Raw genomic sequence first — 21,473 nt, 5'->3', positions numbered from 1 at the left:
TTGAAGCCTGAAATGTGGCAAAAGGTCGCAAAGTTCAAGGGGGCCGAATACTTTCGCAAGGCACTGTATGTGTATTTTCAGCTTGTGTGGAAATCGTGTTGGCTATGGACACTGAAGATATATCTAGACACACATTTGATTTGTTTATCTTTGCCCAGTGTGTAATAGTTTCTTCTGCATCTGAAAACTTGGTTCTAAAAGTTAAAAATAATTTCAACACAAACTCAGCTAAGACATGTAGCAATTTCTACTTCATAAACATTCAGAAATATTAATAAGGAGATATTAGAGATGCAGTTCAGAACTGTGAAAAATGTCTTCACTTTCAGTAGCTGGGTTTGATTCTGACTCAAAAGAAAAAATATACAACATGATTATAAATTCTCATTGATGATATAAAATCCCATTCCCGCCAGTTTTCTTGACTGGATGCATGCACACAATTTTATCTAAAATTCCAGTAATGAATATGCCTTTGCTGAGTATACAGACATGAATGAGATACTGTATATATGTGAAAGCCCCACATCATCTAGTTTTCTCTGATGGTCTCTATATGATACTAAAGAAAAGTTATTGTCTTATAAATATCATATGCTAAATGTTATCACCAAATAGATGCACTGTCAAAAGTCACTGACCACTGTGATGGGTGACCCTTATTAATTCATCCACACGAGACGTATTTTACTGGCATTTGGCACTTGGTAGGTGGTAATCTAAGACTCTGCACGCCAGCTTTGTAATATTCATGCCGCATGATGCGGCATGAATGATGCAGGACGGCTGACACCACTGTTGCCGAAGGAGCCATGTCACTGCATCTTAAGGCTTCTTTCACTAAAGAGAGTCCGGCCTCACTCCAACCAGCCCCGATCGTCCCAAGATTACTGTCTAACAGTGCTGAATATTGGACGGTAACCTCCCTGCAGAGTCCTTACTGCTGCTGAATGTGTTTTAATGAACACTACAGCAAAGAGTTGCACCTGGGGAGAAAAGAAATTTGGCGAGAGTCATGGGGGGGCATTATTATATATCCTTCCTTAATTTAAAGATATAACCTAGGAAGAAGAAATAAAGAGAAATAGGAGGCAATGGAAGGAATGAAAAACTGATGAAGTGACAGAAACACTAGGACAACAGAGGTTGGTGGGAATTTCTTCCTGTTGTGTGCTCCCCCACAGAGTCTTCAGGCCCCCAGGCACGATATGAATCTCTGGATCTTTACGTCTGTTGTGTTTTTACCAGAATAAAAAAAAACTTTGGGGTGGAGAATAGAATCGTCTGGATATCTGGGCCTTCCTTCTGAGACAATACACCAGCCTTAGGAACTTTATAGACGTGCTGTTGGAGCCTCTAATGTGTGAAGGCATGTTAGCACTCAGCACACTTGCAGGTTTCACCTTTCTCTCTCAATACGCTGAGATTTTCCAAACATGCACAATTACTTTACAGGCATTCTGTCATTATCTTAGCTGCATGTTTTCTCATTTAAATGACAACCTTATTCAGAAGCAGTTACCGTTGTTCACCTATAATGTGCATTCCTGTCAGAGTAGTGAGCTACATGTAGTCAAACTACTAGTTTAACTACACTTTCTATTAGCTTGTGGTACTCCAACTACATTCATATTGGCATAATGATTCAAATAGTTATTTTTAAAACCTTTTTGTTTGGCTACAAATTCATTATAAAAGGAAATGAATGCTTTTTGGATAAGAACTTTGAGAGATGGCTTATACATCATATAAATGTTCAAGCTGTTCATACAGTTTAAAAAGTGCAAGTTGAAGACAAGTATTTCAGGTAATAAACTCAACTGCATTTTGTGCTGGTGTTACTTTTTTGTAATATACATTATGCTGTTATAATTTTATGTCACGTGCGTTATCAAATTGATCTATTTTAAATTTTATTTTATTTTAAAGTTTTTGTTGTAGTTAACCAAATTACAATACATTTCTCTTTGGCGTAGCTTTGCTGCTGTTCAGCTTGTTCCAGTAAGAAGTAATTGGTAGCTTGAAATGCTGTACTTTGACTTTAGCTTCCCCACTGATTCCTGTATACCCGTGTGTGTGTGTGTGTTAGTGTCTAATTCCGGTGAGAGCATGGGGGTGAGGATGCCACGGGAAGAGGAGCAGAGCTGGGATCAGCCAGAGGACAGGGGTTAATATAATTATCCTGCTAAAACCTTGAGACTGAAAGAACATCATTAGTCACAGTGAGAAGCGCACTACCGAGCTGTGGGCCAGAGGAGGAAGATGGGGGAGGAGGAAAGGGGAGCTTCCAAACACAGCAGTGCAGTTAGCAAGACAATTAGTACAAGTACTAAAACTTGGGAATCTTGGTTAAAAAAAAAAAAAAAAAAAAGAAAGGACAGTGTTTCTCAGTGCTCGGAGCTTTAGCAGAAACTACTTTGCTTATTCAGTAATTATAATATTTTGCTTAACTTCTATATAAATGAATTACGTGTGGGGAAGTGGTTTAGAAATTAGATTCATATCTGAACTGAACACATAATGAAGCTCTTGTGTAGCAAGTGCCCAGCATTATTTTGCAAGTAATGAAATGACCTTACTGAAGGGCTACATTTTCTTAATAAACTGTAAATGTGCTTAGTGGCCAGTAAATGAAGTGAAAGGTAATAAAGCACAAGTTTTCAACCAGTGCCAAGAACTCATCCAAAACCTATAGCTGGTCAGTCACACGGTACCTTTATGATATGTCCATTTTGACTGGGGTGCACGAATATCAGGAACACTGTGTTTGAGTGGTGATTTGGTAAGACAAACCCAAAACACCACTAGAGATGCAGTGTCAAATCGACTGCAAGGTTTAAAATGACTATATTCATTATGTATCAAATGTCTTTATACCATAGTTGTTCTGAAAAGTCACCCCGGAGCCGACCATCACTGTAGGACAGTCTCTACGGTCTCAGACCCCGGCTCCTTCCTCTCCTCCACACAGTTGGCCACTCGTGGTGTGGAGGGAGGTTTGTATGATCTGTTTCGGGAAGTTGTGCAAACGGTCAGCAAGACGAAGGGTACCATTCACAAATAAGAAGCCATGACAATGGGATGTTTGGCTGGAATGAAGTAATTATATATTTCTCTTTAGTATGGTGGACTACTTTTGTGGTAATATGTACATAATCAGTAAGTAATGATTGCTTACTGGCTATTTGCAGTTTAGCTGCTAATTAGGATTTAATCATCTGCTAAATGATTAAATGAGAAAATAGTCAAAGTAAAGTTTCACAGAATCTAATTGTTATATTGGTTTATTATCTTAACATGAGCAGAGCTTTAAACAGCACCAGCAGATGAATCTCAACCTTTGTGCCAACATGGATGAGAGGTCCTAAAAATGCTCAGAATAAATGAAAGTGTTTATCACAACTGTAAGATAAACCTGAAAGCGCTGTAACAAGTATCTGTTTCATTCTCTTCTCAAATCACTTATAGTGATCGAATTTGTTGTCCTTATTTTGTAACTCATTCATGAGCTCTTTCTAAGTTATTCTTACATGTTCTGTGGGTACAACTCAAGATTTTATTCAAATGTCTTATGAAACTAAATCTTTACCTGTTGTCTAGTTTAGCAGAATTAAAAGCTTTTGTTCCTCCATGGCTCATTATGGGACAACACTGATGTAAAGGTGAGTCTCTGACATTAAAAACTGATTGACAACACATGGAGTTATTTGTTGTCTTCCACATTCAGACTCCAAATGATGAGTTGTTTATCTGTTAGCGTCTAAATGTAATGACAGCAAGAGTCCTGCTGCGAAGATGCCAGTGTGTTTTTGCACACACCATGCCTGTAATAATGTTATGCTAATTAATGTGGCTGACTGAGAACAAACCATCTTTCCTAGGACACCTTCCCTCTACCTCATGTTCTCCCACTTACAATTCCCAGCATGCTTTTCAACTTTAAAGCACGCCTGTGGTATCAAGAGATTCCCCTCTCACCAGATGCTGGGTAAGACACAGTGCAGGTGCTAGTGGGGAAAATTCTTTGGTGTATTTGCGAATTTAAAAGGATATTTATGGGATGAGTAAGAGAAGGGGAGGAAATATAGAGGAAGAAAAGGAATAAATTTATTGAAGAGGGGGAGAATTAAAAAAAGATGTTTATCTGTGTAGATGGGGAATGAAAGGAAAACAGTGCGAAATAGCTGACTTTAACTTTCTTCCCTTTGGAGGGGAAATAAACTGTGATTATCAAATCAGTTACAACCATTGTGTCATAAATCATTGCATATTAGAGGAACAATGACGCGTTCCTCCTCGCGGTCCCTCAGCTTTCTACATGGCTTTCTTTTCTGGGGAGTGCTCATGAATGATTTAAAAAGTGATCTGTTTCCAAGCCTCGACTGCCTCAGAGGGAGATAACTCAGAGGGGAGGCGTCTTAACAGCATGGGAGGGATCATGCATGAAGATTTCCTGACTTTGGTGACAACGTATGAGCAACCACTTCTATATGTTCCTCATCACACATCAGCCACAGATCCTATATTTCTTTCAGGGGGATAAAAGGTTGAACTACTCGGGTGCAAAGCAGTTTTCTCCTGAAACAGAACAGACAGGGAAGTTTTCAGCCGTGGGTAGAAAATGAGGAGAATACGTGGGGGGATTATGTTACTCTACTCTGTGGTCACCATGTGAACTGGGGGCTAATATTTACAGTGCATCAAACCCCACATCATTCATCACAAAATCACACACCCCAGCTAGTCCCATGAAACTAGGAGTTAATCCATCATCTACCTCCTTTTTTCTTTTTCTCCCTCTCCTCCTGATCCAGGCTTATTCATCCCATTCCCTCACCTTCCCTCTGCAAAGGACGCAAAAGAAAACTTTGGTGTAATTCAAAAATAGTGGTGATGATTATCCACATAAGGTGACTTTGGAAACTAAGACATAAACTGACTGGAGGCTTGAAAATGAGTGCAGAGGAGGAGCATGTGTTCCTTATTCTCTGATGGAGTAGATGGACAAGCCTCCAGGCCACAGAAATCTGCACTATCTGCTCCTTCGTCCTCATTCATGCTTCCAGTACAACAAAAGAGCTTTGTAGCAGTCAGATTTATCCACTGTGAGCCATTCAGGGTCTAATTAGTGCATCTCTCAGGAGGCAGTGAGAAGACAAAAGAACAGATCAGGTTATATGGAGGTTTGTGATTTCCAAGTTTAAATGAGCACCTTTTAGTTACCGTTTTAACAGGTGTTTTTGTTTTTTAAAATAATTATCAAATGTCAATCCAGCAGTTTCTGGAAAATTTTCATTCCATGCATTCTTCTTCCTTGTCAAAACCTGGCACCTACATTAGATTACCCACAATGCAACTCTAAGTAGGGATTGAGACTGACAACGTCCTGGGTGGGGGTGTGTTGTTTAAGGTTCTGTTGAGACGTTAACTGTGTGTGGGGGCATGCTGTATGCTACGTAACAGCAAGGGCGGCAAACCCTCTTAAATCGAGTGCAACAGGCACACAAGGCGGATGGTGATTCAAGATGAGCAGTGGTAGTGGAACGCGCTGACGAGGAGATACCACAGAATGAACCAGATATTAATCTGAACAATGCAATTCTAGCAGCTGTGTTAGCTATAACACAGTGGCTCAGCTTTCGAATTATACAAAAAAGACTACATTAAATATCACAGAATGTGTTCAGTTTCCCAATATTCTCCCTGAACCCAGATATCAAGGCACCACGAGAATATCAAATATGATTTTATGTTGTTTATTGTAACTCGGCTTTGATTTTACACAGTCAAGTTCAAGAAATGAACTGTCAAGTTCAACATAGACTCTAGAGTTACTGCTGCACCATCGAACATCGTTGGTAACTGGAAGGTATGGTGATCACATTTTCTGACCACAAATTGTCAAGGTCATTACATTAAATCCTATGATTGGATTTGGCATCGCCAAAGGCTGTCTGCTGGTTGCCATTCTCGTGGACGCCACATGTTATTTTGTTGATTTGCTGCACTGATTTAAGTCACCACCAGCGACACGTGCTGATGTGTGTGCTGAACTGAAATGGAATGGAAACCACACCCATCTGCCACAGACCGGCACCATGCTTATCAGATTTTGGAGTCCACCCAATGAAATACAATCCGGAAGGTCCAGGTGGAGTAACAGATTAATACGTTTAAAGGCTTATCAGACACCACAACACTGGACAACAGTGTGTGATACTCAGATGGGATTTTACCACTCAGGAAAGTTATCACCACGGGTAAAATCAATGGAGATTTATCCTATGATCCCTTGACGATTCCCTAACCACTGTTGTAGATGACGTGTCATGACGACAGGAGTTTGCCATATTTAATTTAATTTAGAAGGATAAACTATGTTTTTTTTTTACATTTGTTTCTATTTAGTTTTTTTCTAAATATTTGAAATATAACATTTCTTGATATCCTTTCTGTTAATACATGAATCTGTACCACATGACCAGTGTAATGAAAGTGAGAAAAGCTGATGCATATTGAGAATTAGTGGCTCAAATGCACATAATCATATAAAGTTCTCTAAACATTTACACACACACCTTTAGCTTAACAGCACAGTTCCAGAGACACACTGAAACATTTTCTTACACTTTAACATACATTTACCTAAAAAAAAAATCAAGTGACCATTTGCAAAGTTTATTTGAAATAATATTTGATTACAGTCGAAGCAGTAAATGTTGCCATTTGCTGGAGATTTGCAAAGGGATTCTGCTGCTCCGACTGTCATGATAAATCCACAAACAGACTAACGAGGACGCCTGCAGAGATACAAAAGAAGTCGTAAAAACCGCTGCGGCTTTCCTATTTCTCTGCAACATGTTAAAGAACACCAGGAAAATTTTCGGTGTCAGTGCGTTCATGTCTGTGGGGAGATGGAGAGCTTAAAGCTCTCAGCGCATTAGCTGTGTCAGCAGGGGCCCAGGAAGGCGCTGAGAGAAACAGACACATGACGGATAAATGAGTTAAGCAGGTATGAAACAACACAACCATGTAAAAACACTCGTCGTGTGGCCCATTTTCTGCCAGATCCACTTTTAACTAATTTTCACTACTGGAAAATAATTACTTGTTGCTAAGAGATGGGTCCTTTTAGGCAAGACTGGGCCTATTCAGTGTAAGTAAGGGTTAAAGCCTACACACATAGCAGCAGCAGTGGTGGCTGGTGTTAATATAGGGATGTACAGATGGTAGTGTTGCTCTGTCCACCACAATAAAATACACTGTATCAACAACTGAAGTGAACTGGTACAAAATCAAATCCGGATATTTCACCACAAGGTGACGTGTGGTGAAAAGTCTCAACAACTGTTAGATGGATTGTCATGAAATTTGTTTCAGACATTCATGTCCCCCTCAGGATGAATTGTAATAAATTTGGTAATCTTGACTTTTGCTCAGGTTTTCCATCAGGTCAAAATTTTAATCTACTTTGGTTTATGATCAAATACCTGCAAAACTAATGACATTCCTATCAGCCTCGGATGTACTTTGAGTTTATGGCTCAAAGCGTCAGCGTGCCTATAAATACAGCCTCACAGAGCCACTGGCTGCAGACTCTTATCTCATCACTGTTTACAGTTGAGATTGTACATGATAGAAATTCTGTTTGTTGGTTCCTTATTCCTTAAGAAATAAGACCACAATTAGCAAAAATAGTGGCACTCTTATCAGATTATTACTCTCGAAACTGTGTGTGGATATAAATCATGGGTCGGCTGGAAAACATTTTTGGCCATGCTTCCTTCACATTTAGCAGTTTGCAGTAGCCAGTTAGGAAAAATCCATGTTCAAAACATCAGTACTAATAATGCTATTTAAAAAATATTGATTGCCTCAAATTCCAGTAATATGTTCATTTTTAATGCCATTTGTTCACTATGACTGTGATCTACATGTGCTGATGTTTTTCTTCACCCTGTGATCAGATTCTCAGAATGCTTACGGGGCTTCTCTTCAGTGTCATTCTCCCCCCCCCCCCCCCACCAGCCAGTCAAATCAAATTGAGAAGTTGGGGAGTAAAGGACCTGATGCTGCAGCGATTATGAGCAAGGAGAGAAAAATGATGCAGCCTTGGTCTGTCTCCTCATCCTGCTCCGTCTCCTTCCTTCCGTCTTGGCTCTAATTCACTTAGTTGGCTCTTCCTGAGCCTACAGCCTTTCCTTTATTCCATTATAAAGACCCACCGTACAACCTGCTGCTTACAGTATTTCATTAAAAAGGCCCAATCCATGACCCCACATCTAATCCCTAATGCACATTACAGCCTAGCACGGTCTGCTATAATCCATGTCACAGTCCAGCAGGGCAGCTGACAGATGAGACATGGAGAACAGGCATGGAGAAGAGGAGGTCCAATGAATGAGGGCAAATTTGAGCGCGCCGCTTATGAGCGAAGCCTCCCGGTGAATGTGATTTCACTGATGTAAATGATGATAGAGCTGAGGCTTTGCTACTCTGTCTTTGATGGCTGGAGATGGCTTTCACATGGGCCATCAGTGATATGGAAATAGTCACATCTAAGGGTTGAATATAGGCTGTAAAATGAGCATAAAGCCCAAGGCTTTCAAAACCCAAAACACCTTGGCTTAGAGTTTGTATTGTAGTCAGTACTGTAGCTCATTACAGTTAACCTTGGGAGAACTTTGCATCACAAAGTGAGTGACTCTATCCCGTCTGACTTTGCTTTCTACTCCTGCTGTCTGTGACCTTCTCTCTCTGGCCACTTCAGAATCTTCGCTCCATCTCTGGCTGCCCTCTACCCTAAACACATGACTTGCTCAAGATCCCATTTGCTAAGCGTTTTCATCATGCCTACAGATCTAAATTTGCAGCCTCCCATCTAACCTATCTTGCCACAGTTTGCACTTTAATGGCCTATTAGGTTTCGTATTTATTGATAAAGCAGCACTATGAAGCCCTGAGTACCTGGCTTCCCGCATACCTGCGCCAGCTCTTTAGAAGCCTGTCACTCTGACAATGCAGCGTCAGTTAAGAGAGACACATCCCATAGAAGTAACATCTTACAGTGCCTGATGGGAAATGGCCCTGTTTTACTGTCAAATCAGTAAGAACAGTTGACTAATAATAATAATTACTTGTACCTGGATTCAGAGCCACAACTAGAGATATGGGGACACACGATACAGCCAGGAAGTGACTACAACTCTCTCTCCATCGATAACATTGGCGTATCTCATTACTGTGGCGACCTGCGGTACAGTGCCACTTGCTCTTGATCATATAAATCCCATCTCTGTGCGCTGTCCCCTTTGGAGCACCAGTGGAGTGGAATATTCATTATTCAAATTTTAAGCAATGGAAATCCTAATATGTTGGCAAGGCCAGATGAGATGAGATAAAATAGCTTAGCCTTTTGTCCAGGGAACATTGACTAATCGTCTCGCTCCCCCAAATCAATTTCCCAGCCGTAAGCATCAGACACTCCTGATTCTACTGTACTGTTGAGGACCCCCCACCACTATCACCTAATCCTCCTGCTGGCTGCCCAGAATAACTTATTGATTAGTGATTATGTTACGGGAGGTGTGGGAGGCCAGGGCGGAAGATGGACCGGCCTCAGTCATCTCCACAGGGCTAAATTTGGATCCTCTGCAGATCCAGCACATACTGTACTGACACTATCACCAGCTGCCACCAGTCATAAGCCACCAGCTCTGCTCTCTGGATGAGGAGAGAAATGTTTTCTAGAAGTATAGATATGAAGAGATGCTTTTTTAAGGGCTTAGAGCGGTGTTTCAAGCAAAGCAGGACAGTGGGGATTTTGCATCAGATGATAAATTCTTAGATTTGGTGCACTTGTTGACTACTAAATAAAGGGAAAAACCACAAATATTTCAAAACAGGGATGGTTGACTGTTAAATTTGCAGGATTTTTAGTGGAGGCTGTGACATGATGATGGACTGTTTCACACCCAGGATTTGGGCTGATCCCTCCCTCTCCCTCTGACTCTGTGCTGAGCCTGAAAAGTGGCTGTGATCAATACCTGCAGGCCCTTTCCACAGTAACGGGGGGTTGATTGTGTGTGTGTGTGGGTGTGTGTGTCTGTGTGTGTGTGCTGTGTCAGCATTCACACACACACAAAGTGCTTATATTGTTCAATGCCCCACTCAAACAGTTGCTCATATTCAGTTTCCCCATTTCACCCACCACCCATACCGTGCACACACACACACACACACACACCTCCTTTGTGTGTGTCCAGACCATCTCGACAAGGATGTTAAATACCATTCAAATGTCAGCCTGCCATATTGATTGGAATAATAATTCTGAAAGGTAGGAGAGATGGCTTGTTGATGCTAAGCAAGTGTGTGACAGCCCAAGCATCCTTCACTGTCACAAAGTTGCCATGTAAGGGTTCCTGGCTCCTCTTGCTGAAAGTGTATGGTGGTTTACATTAGAACACCGAGGCCGTATGATTCTGTCATTAATCATTGTCCGCACAGGCCAGTGATAGGCAGATCAGGATCCGTGCAGAGAAAGAGAGCCCTCAGATCACAGTGGGTATGTGTGTGTGTGTGTGTGTGTGTGTGTGTGTGTGTGTGTGTGTGTGCGTGCACATGAATGTCACACCAGAGGGTGTGTTCTTTGCCAGGTGGTATACTATAGATGTGTAAGTGATGATAGTAATGATGTGATAAACTTGAGTGAAATGTCTTTTTGTGATTAGGCATAATTTCTTTAATGGGTCATTTCTCCCAGGATGGGACTTTTTTTTTTTACTTACCCATGACGGTATCTACCCTTGCAAATGGTTTGTTTTATCGGTGAAAGTTTTGAGATCTCCATCTGTGAGATTTCAGGCATTGCCGCAAAATAACAGAGGTGAATGGAATTCTATTTGTGGTTTTCAATTAGTTCCTTAGCACTAAAATAAGCATTTAAGAGGGAAGCAATTCACTTTTACTGCTCCTGAAGTGATGTATGGTTGTACGTAGGAAGATTAAGTAAACATAATTATTTAACACAATAATATAACTCGCATATGTAATTTTGTAGTTTCAGGGGGTTGTTTGCCAACATTCCTCATAGATATGCTTCCTAGAGTAAATAAAAAAGTTTATAGGAGTAATTCTATTATATTTTATATACAGTAAAATCTTATTTAGATTATTTTCCACTATTTCCTTACAAATTAATTCTGCTCTTATAGTTAAAAGGTGTGAACATGCATCAGGACAGTTTTTAAAAATATGCATCCCTAATCAAGTTAGCATTGACCCTCACCTGGCAGGTACGTCGATGTTGGAGATGGCATAGAAGTACTTGAGCAGGTTATCTCTCTGGACATAGGTGCCTCCGAGGGCGGGCCTGAGAAGCCTCAACCTAAGGTTGGTGAAGGTGAAGAAGTCCCTCAAGCCCTTCATACTTTCCATGCGAGTGTACAGACTGTCCATGTTCTGTAGCCGAGACCCAGCAAACACAGCAAAGCGTGCCCGCACTTCGAACTTCACATTCTTGTCGTTCTTGGAGCCGACCCAGCGCGAATAATGCTCGGTGCAGATGACTCGTGTAATGTTGGCGGGCGAAAGGTCACGCACACGTTTGGGCTGCATGTTGAAGGCGTCCAGGCAATCATCAGCATAGAACTGGTAGGGCTGCCAGGAGTGGCCGTGGTCCATGGACTTATCCAGTATCATGATTGTAGGACGGCCGTACTCGAAGGTGATCTGGATGTCATCGGTGAGCTCCAGACTCTTGTTCCAGGACATTGTGATGTTGGCCAATAAGGGCTCTGGGTGGCGTCTCCATGTGACTGTCTGCCAATAGGTGATTAGGCCATTGCGTTCACGGTCCTGCATCAGCTGAGGGGGGTGGGCCAAGTCTGGGTTAGAGGCATCACACTCATCACTGCACAGGTATGGATTCTCCTAAAAAAGAAATGAAGACAGCAGTAAGATATCAGTCAGTTGGAGAAGGAGTTAATGGTAGCAGCCTGTAGATAATGATCTTTAACTTAAAAAGATTAGGCGAAAAACCCATATTTCTTTATTAGAGCTTGAATGGTGCATGTTCCCAACCAACGTTGCTATCAATAAAATTACCACAAACTGATTACTACACAGTGAACTTGGGCTCTGTGTTTGCTAGGGCCTTTGCCTGCTGTGTCAGTTTGGTGATCCAGCCTCTCACAGGCTTTGTCAAAACATAATGTAACTAAAAGGTCTCAACTGAGGAAAAAACTAAATGTCTTACAGCAAAAACTGTTTAGTTCAGCTGTTTTAAAAAAGGATTTCTGAGCCATGCAGTAGTTATGGGATCACAATTTGTATTGTCAGTCTCTTTGCTAAACTTTGGTTGTTCCTCTTTTTGTGATCATTGATCTAAAGACGTTTTTCCTGATAACACTCACTAAATATCTATATTGCTTCCTCAGAGGATCTAAATGAGGAGTGCCTCACCAAGGCACTCAGAGACAGACACTTTAAAAGTAAACTTGCCAAACAGCACAACAGGAAGTGTGAAGGTCAAGAGGACAGTGCATGATCACTGTCTTTGCATAGACAGCAGAGTGCCGCCGCACTTTTAACTTCGAAGAATTGATCTTCCTCTTCTAGTGAAGCCAAGACTTTCCAGCCACAGCTTCTCTGCACAACAGGATTATTCACACTGCTCACAGAAAACTACAGGCCACTTTCCACCTGCACTAATAAATGGCTTTCACTCTCTGTTAGATTTCAAGAGTCTCACCGTGCTTTTCTTCCAAGAAGACAAATTCATCCTCTGCTCATTCAGATTCCAACACTTCGATACAAAACCAAACGTCAGGTGACATACCTCTAACTCCAGGAAATTCCATCTATATAGTACTAAAGTGTTTCCCGGTTACATTGTGGTATCAAACATAATTGATGACTGGGTTATGTTCAGAGTCAGAGATTTTTTTTTGATTGAATGAAGCAAAGTGTTCAGAGTGGACGGTGGGAATACAGAGCACCAGACCTGGACCCCAGAGACCAGGTTTTGCATGCACACTTCTGTCTGTACTTTGGTTTAGGCAACAAATCCAATTTGATCACTGTTAGTGAAATCATGGTTTTCTGTCCTAAACACACACACATCATTAAAGAGGCAAATATTTCTACTCCACTACAATTATTTGATTACTTTAGTTACTAGTTACTTTTCAGAAACAGATGAATACAAAAATGACAGTATAATCATAAGAGTTCATTGATCTCTGGTGGAAAATCCACAAGCTACAAAGCAGTAATTCAAATTATAGATATATAAGATGGTAAAAACTAGCTTTACAACCTTTACCAAGTGCAACATAAATGTGATGTACACAATGATGCATCAGTAATTATAACCCAGTAATATACATTAATGTTAAATGTGCTGAAAATCCACAAGCTACAAAGCAGTAATTCAAATTATAGATATATAAGATGGTAAAAACTAGCTTTACAACCTTTACCAAGTGCAACATAAATGTGATGTACACAATGATGCATCAGTAATTATAACCCAGTAATATACATTAATGTTAAATGTGCCATTCTGCATCATGAGTACTTTTGTACGTTTACTTACTGTAGCATTTTAAATGTAAGACCTTTCCTTGTAACAGAGTGCTGTACTAAACATAACCAACATCTAACTTTGGGTGGATAAGAAATGAATTACATTTGACTTATATGTTCAATGCCAACATTTTTGATTCTTGATGTGTGACAATAGTTTCCCTCACCAATGAACTTTCAGATCACTTTCTAAATGCTCAGCTCCCCAGATACCCAGTTCCACAGTTGCTGGCACCTTTTCAGACATATTACTAAAATTGATGTAGCTTATTGTTGTAAGCTAGTTGTCTGACATCCCATCGCTGCAGAAGTTTAATATTATAGTCACAGTCGTTTGTCCTGGTGGTTGATTTGCAAAAATCAGCTTTGACACTGTTTAGATTGTATCAGATGCAGAAAGCTCATCATGCCCCTGGGGATGTCCTAATTAGACTGATAAGGGGTTATTAGTTCCTCTATTATTTAGACGCAGTCATTCCTTGTCAAATGTATCATCATAATGTATAAATATTACATGTAACAAATACATTAACAGTCAAAATGTATTACTTTTCCAAGTATTAACTTTATCATTCACACCCACTGGCTTCTAATCCCCTTAGCTGGCTCTTCCTGAGTTTACAGCCTTTTCCTTCCAGGTATTTTACTGTAGACGTTTGTAGCATTATTCAAAATCCGGCTCCATGCTGGAGCTGTTATTTTCATCTGTGCTCATTGTTATTAACTGATCAGTTAAATATTAGAGAACAGTGTACCCTGAATGCAGTACATAAATTATATTTGGTTAAGGAGAAGCTGCTTGTGAAGTTTCCAACCTCCTTTTTTCTACATTGTAGTAACTGATTAGATTTTACAGCTGTTGTCCTTCTTCTTTTATTCATTGGGATCCAGTAATCTTTTTGAATGTTACTGCATTGTCTTTAACAAGCTTTTGATTGAGCACATAGTATAAATATCTTTCTTTTTTCTTCCACCTCCTCTCCTTCCTCCTCCTCTTTCTTCTTTGTTTTGTTCTCTTATTATTTGTGTTGTTGTGTTTTACTACTTATAATTGTAGTGTTTGAGAATGTGACCTGCTCATTTTTTACTTGAATAATGATTTTGGAGTATTTTTAGATATTTAAATATTATAAAACAAAGGACAAATGACAAGGCGAGAATAAGACACATTTATCAAGCTAATCAGTTGAGTGTAGGTGTAACCTTATCGATCAGCTCTCAGGTGATCACATGTATTGTTTGTTCACAGCAGCGATAGCCAATGAGAGACAAGGATTTACTCTAGATCTGCCATATTGTTTGAATGATATGCTTGTCTGCTAAATCCTATGTGATAGTTCTTTTTTACTTATGTGAAACCTTAATATCTCCAGTTGCAATTCATGTGTGAAACTACCAATATATTTTTTATAATATATAAATGTAATAAATAAACATTAAATAATAAAACACTGGCTCAAATAGAAAAAAAAACAGGATGGGGGAGTAAATTTTGCTGCTGGTAGATGAGACACATTGGAGATCTCGTTGCTAAGATGAATTTAGTATCAGATGAGTTTGGGCAATAAAGATACATGAAAAGTGACTGTGAACAGAATGAAAGGCAGTTTTATTCTTGTTGTTTGCATCCATGATAAATGAAAAACAAACAGAAGAAGAAGTGGTGTAACCTGCTTTTAAATACTCCAATCAAAACTTAAATCTTGGATAAAACTACCCAGTTGAAATACATACAGCATATTTCTTTAGTTAACATGCGATTCATCGTGACTTACTACGTCTTGAATAATCAGTCCAGAAAGTCTCAGGAGTTGTGTATGGCCTCTGGAGCGCTCTTGAACATAAGAATTTTTAAGTTGTAAGAAGTATAATAACTAGATTTTATTCTTAAGTTTGCAAGTGTAAAAAGGTTCATTGTCACTTTAATTTTTAACTTCCAAATTTTTCCTTTATCAGTTTGATAAATACTGTATAAGCCCTGATGATAATACATTTCATTCAATTCACTTCTCCATGACAAAATTACTAAAACATATCTAACACTTAACTTATTTAAATTTTTTTTTAGAGTCTAAAAGATTTTATGCAGATTAATGCTGATGAAATTAACTTGCCAAATTTACTGCCTGTTTAGCCATTAAACACATTATTGCTACGACTAAGAAACTAAAGTAACACTGAGGAGATTCATTTCACAAATGGATGGAACATTAATAGAGGCTATTGCGGCAACTGATTTAAATTCAACACAGCAGAATAAATTTATCATAATGACTAACGCTCATCTTTCGAGTATCAAACGCACACCCCCTGTAGACCTTAAAGTTGGCTGTAACTAGTTTGTACTTTGTCCTTGATGGAAAATGGCAACCGTAGTCAGCAGGAGGCGACGCTTTAACACGCTGCTAACCAACACGCACCTGCTAATGAGCTCAACACAGTCGTGTGATGCAAGTTATGTTTTTATCCATATTTGCGTTACGTTTGTGACATACTGAGCGTACAGATGGTGAGTTAGAGAAGTGAGTTACACTGCAGGATGCATGGATGTTTTGACAATCTACTGGGGTCCACATGAGATGAAGCAGACCAACCATTCGGCCACTACAGCAGGTGGTTGTTCAGTACTCATAAAATTTTGGGTGTGGTGTCACCAAACTGCTACACAAAGTCTTTATGATATAAGCTTCAATGCGAGAGCAGTACTGCATCATATCGATGTACTGTGCAAGCACAGATCATGTGTCACCGCTTCTTTGCAGATGTTCACTATTTCATGTCTGATGCCAAAGAGCAACATCTGCCAACCTTGTGAATAAAGTCATTGGACTGTACCAAGTGAAAGTGAGCAGTCACTCAAACCCACTCGGGTGTGCTAATAACAAAAGCAAAAGTTACAATCCTGTGAGGTGGAGATTATAAATCATCTGATTTATGGTGACAACGCAGAATGGAAAACTCCAAAGATAAGCAAATGTTGAGCCGGTGCTGAGGAAAGCTGTATGGAACAGAAGACGCTATACAGGATCATGTGAAGACACAGCAGTGAAACTACCAAAAACTGCAGATAATGTACCTCTATCCTCACTGGGAATGACACTGCATTGCATTGTTCTCTGTCTGATAACCCAATTATCCCCCATGCACTGACTCAGTTAGAGATCACTGTCTACACAAACACACTTAGGACAATAATCTACAATGCTCATAAACAACTGCAACTGGAAAAGATAAGTAGAATTAGATGAAGGGGGTTATAATAAAAGTGAGTGGCTTCTTTAGTCAGAAGCTGTTCTGTACAGTAGTGGCCCTACTATGTCTGTGCCTTCCATTAGTGCATCCCTTGACCTTAGTCCAGACACATGTTTACACACATGTGACTGGATTTGTAGGCTGCTGTTCTGGGGATGACCCTCGACTTACAAATCCTATTGTTAATGATGGTGCTGTCGCTGTGTCCCAGATACAGCACAAACTGCAAGATAGCTCCTGAAGTGTGAGGATCAATGCAACATTTTTTATCTCTTAACCTGTTGTCACTTTACTGGGTCCAAAGCTGCAAGTTGTTCTGACCTCCCCAAGCCCTTTAGGATTAGCGACAGTAGAGGTGATATGTAGGCTGGAAGATTTTTTATTCCCTATGAGAGACTTATGCACGAGGTTATGTTTAGGACCCTTTGTGTGCCCTGTCCTCCTTATCCCACTCTGTCTCCTGCCACCGCTCTGCTCCGGCCCAGGATATCTATGCCAGGACACACACTCGTAAATACTCTCTCTCTCCCTCTCACACAAACACACACATATACAGACATACACACACAGATCCCAGCCAACTGCTGCAGCAGGTGGCCCGCACTGCTAAGCCCCTCCAGCAATTACTCTCGCTGGGATCCTGTCTCCACGACAACAGCCGCCATAATGCCCCTGTGATGAGTGACTTCCTTGTTTTAATTTGTGGGATAACAATGTGATTTTAAACACTCCATAATAACTCCTCAAGTGCTCAGGTTTGCTTTATACTATCGCTAAGTGGACTGATTCATCTTAGAGTTATCTCTGCAGCGTTTGTGACCGTGAAACTAACTACAAAATGAGTGAGCTCTCTGACCCCCTAAAAATATTCTCACACAAACATGTGTTTAAAAGCGAGTTATTACAATGTTATGGAACACAGGGGCAGTAAGAACAATATCACTGTTTGCCTCTAGAAATACCACGCTGCCATTATGCATTTACACAGAAATAAAACATTAGAAAAAGTGTGCTCTGCATGTCCTTCCCTCTCTCCTCCTTTGCTTTTTATGACCATGTCTGTCAGGCCAAAGCATTTCCAGTCCCCATTCTTCCCTCCCTTTCCTCTTTATTTCTTCCTTCACTTATAGAAGTTTCTAAGTTATATTGCTAGCAAGGGGAATAAAGGTAGGGACACACACTCAGAGAACACAATTTATTTTGTTTCGGAGAAACATCAAATGAAATGACCCTCCCATTAAAAAGGCCACAGAGGGGAAGAGAAAGGGATATTGCTTTTTCACTTATGACGTTAATCTTTTTTTTTATGTTTTTCCATCATACTGGATGTTTTTGTTACCCTGAGTGAAGATGATGTGTTTGGGTGTGGCCTGAAAAATGTGTACATACATGAATCCATAGGCGGCATCTGTTTTAAGAACTGCAAATCATATACCTGTCTTTTACTTTTAATTACTTGAAGCTGTGATTATTCACTTGCTGTAAAACGTCTTTGGTACAAAACAGCATTTAGCAAGTGTAAATGTGTCTTAGGTGTGTGTTTTTGTGGGTGGATGTTATTTATGTGCGTGTGTGTGTGCAAACAAAAGTAAATGTGTGTGGGTGGATGTTATTTACGTGCGTGTGTGTGTGTGCAAACAAAAGTAAATGTTTATTGTAGATGTGTGTGGTTGTGTTAGAGGAGGAGAGAAGAAGGACAGAGCAGGGACACCATGCTGCTTCAAAGCAGCAGCAGTGGCTTGTCCTGATCAGATCATCACAGTCAGACCAGGACAAGTTATACCCGGAGCTCAGAATTCAGCTAATGCTTCGAGCAGATGCACTACACCAGGAGAACAAAGTATCAGGGAGAATGACTGTTTTCTAAAAGTGCACTGATGAGGTAGATTCAGGTAAAGTCTATTATCTTTTATTGACGTATGTTATTAAATCTAACCCAACCACAAAAGAGTAGATGTAGATAAAGGGAGGTAGATGAGCTGGAAAAGGGTTTTAAGCTTTGAGACAACTGAGATGAGGACCCTGCATTAGAGATCTGTCTCTTAAACAGTGCACTCTCTTAACAATGACTCACAATTTAGTTTCTAAAAGGATCAAAATCATTGTAGCAGAGTGAGAGGTATTGTTTTTATCCTATGAGTTTTTTCTTATCGAAACTTGTTACCTTCTTTACATTACACACAGTGAACCTCAGCTGTAGTCTCCAGCAGAGGCGAGGCGTGGGCTACTCTAAGCCCCCAGAGTTTTCATTTTCAGGCTTGTAGTCTTCTAGCACAACCAACACCAACTCAAGGCAATTTAACAGAAGCCACATAAAGCTTCATCCCGCCTTTTTCACATGAAGTAGTTTTCCCTAAAAGACATGTAAACCGACTTTGATGTGTAAAATTAGCGTACTTTCCCTTTAAATGAGGAGCTAGGTGAGAGATATTAAAGTAAAGGTTTGACATTTTGTATGTTTTTCCTTCAATTATGATACATTTTACTCTCCACTTCCATTATAGAGATTTTGGGGGAACATACACTTTGTGACGGGCATCATTTTGGGGAAGCAGCACGAGTCTCCTGTGGGTTTTCAAAGGACTTAACAAAAATCATCTCAAACATTTGTCTTTCATGTCGATCAAAAGTAAACACAAAGTATTCCCTTGGAAATTGTTTCAGAAAAGTATTTTGGAAAGACCCACACTTGTTACCTTCTGTTGAGGACATTTGTTAAATACAAATGTCCTCAACAGAGGGTGGTGAATAAAATAATATTGTGAACAAGGGTCATAAGGGACAAGTAACACCAAGGTTGAAAAAATATTGTGGCCAGTCCTTCTCTTGCACATTTGTAAACCCAAAACACAGTGTACTTTCTAAGCAGCCATCAGATCTGACGTCCCGACTGGCAGTTTGCTAAGTTCACCTCGAGCTGCCTGAGCCCCTGCAGCCAATCCCTCTTAGTATCACCTCAGTCAGGGATAAATCTCACTTATAAGGATCCTCCTGTTCTGCCAACACATATAAACACTATCTGATCACTTTCAACTGTGTCCTAATGGGGAAGCAAGCCATGCCATTACATCACTACTCCTTCCCCCGCTTTCTTTGTTTGTACAGTAACTCACTCTGTTGCTCTCTTTACTGTAGCTGTCTGTTTCTCTCTCTCTCGTCCCTTCATTAATTATGCCCAGCACTGTCAAACCTGCTCATGCTGTGCCCACATTCACCTCCAAGGGTGTATTATTAGAACACTGGCCACCTGGGTTATATTTCACCTCAGGGATGGCCCACTGCCGGGACTGGGTGGCCCTTTTGCATGGCCTTGATGGCCTACTGCTGGGCAGGGCAGGCCGACCGGACCTGGCTGGACTACACTAGCCAGGGAGAATGAAGTATGGCCGTAGGCCCAGTCTGGGAGGCACTGATTCACGCTGCCAGCTGCCATCTTCCTCCCCTTCCTGCATGCTCCCCTTCCGCTGCTGCGCAGCTTCTCTCTCCTCTCATGTCTATTTTTAGAGCTGGCTGATTTCTGCCTTCTAAAACGGGTAAATGTGTTGTGGAAAAGGAAGGTGTGTTTCTTTCGTTCTTTTTTTATGGCCTTTCTTTGACATACTACTGTGCATTGTTGGCCAACTCATCCACATTTCACAAACCCCCACTGGTCTCCGTTAACGTCACCACACACTATACATTCCTGTACATGCGTCCTATTTGCATTTGGCTGCTCTGTTCTCAGCCCCAAGGGAGACAGTTGATTGAAGGTACTGAAATAATGAAATAACAAACAACAGCACAGCAGGACCTTTCTGAATGCAGCATTTTTATATCAACACAGGGTGTACTACTGTAGAACTGTGGTCTGATTTCATCTTTTTTGCTTAGCTAAGCTTGGATCTTCTTTCACCTCACCCTCATCATTAGCTATCCCACTCTGCAACACCCTGTCTCACCCCCCTCAAACCTCCTTACTCCATCATTCTCCGCTGCAACACTATAGTAGCTATCATATGGAGAGACTACAAAGAAACCACTGATGCTCCTAACACAGCACTAGTGACAGTAGCATCTTTGTCAAGGTGCTGGACGCCTGTCATGTTCAAAGGAGCCAACATGCTGGCCTGTTTGGCGGAGGAGAAAGGATGCTGCATTTGCAGCGAACAAGAGAGATAAACAGAGTAGAAAAAATGCATCCCTGTGGAAATGCAGGCACCAGAAACTACTGTAAGCCAATGCAAGCAGGGGAAGCTACAGTATGTCTCTACATCAAAACCTCAAAAAGTGTATTCTCCAATAGTTTTTAGAAACACTGTGGCGCTCATAGGGTGAGAGATGGGGGGGAAATTATTTAGCATCTTCCGCAGTATGTCTCAAGTCTTATTACGGATGAGCAGCTCTGCGTATTGGGTAATGCAGTATCCCCCCCCCCCCACCGCCCTCAACTTCCCTTTTGCTTTGGGGATTTTGATGAGTGGAAGTAAATGTACACCAATTAGATAAGAAACTGACTTTTCTGTAAAGCTGCCAAACCCAGGGGCAAGAGGAAGAGGGAAAAATACTGCTGGCCTGTATATGAATAACCCTCAGTCAATATCCAGTTGGTGTGTCCAAAAGAAAGAGGGTAAGAAGATGTAATAGCCTTCATT

General features: G+C 40.6%; 1 protein-coding gene across 3 annotated transcripts in view; it reads right to left on the bottom strand.

The window, feature by feature from the left end:
* The window catches only part of ntng2b (netrin g2b), a 56,364-nt gene that overhangs the window by 30,540 nt on the left and 4,351 nt on the right, over nucleotides 1-21,473 (bottom strand). For all 3 annotated transcript variants that reach the window (XM_020621080.1, XM_020621081.1, XM_020621082.1), the window contains exon 3: nucleotides 11,291-11,934. In XM_020621080.1, coding sequence (XP_020476736.1) covers nucleotides 11,291-11,934 — 644 coding nt within the window. The remainder of the gene's footprint in view (nucleotides 1-11,290; nucleotides 11,935-21,473) is intronic.

The sequence above is a fragment of the Monopterus albus genome, unplaced genomic scaffold (genome assembly GCF_001952655.1).
Source record: "Monopterus albus unplaced genomic scaffold, M_albus_1.0 scaffold253.1, whole genome shotgun sequence".
Lineage (NCBI taxonomy): Eukaryota > Metazoa > Chordata > Actinopteri > Synbranchiformes > Synbranchidae > Monopterus > Monopterus albus.
This window is presented reverse-complemented; position numbering and strand designations above follow the sequence as displayed.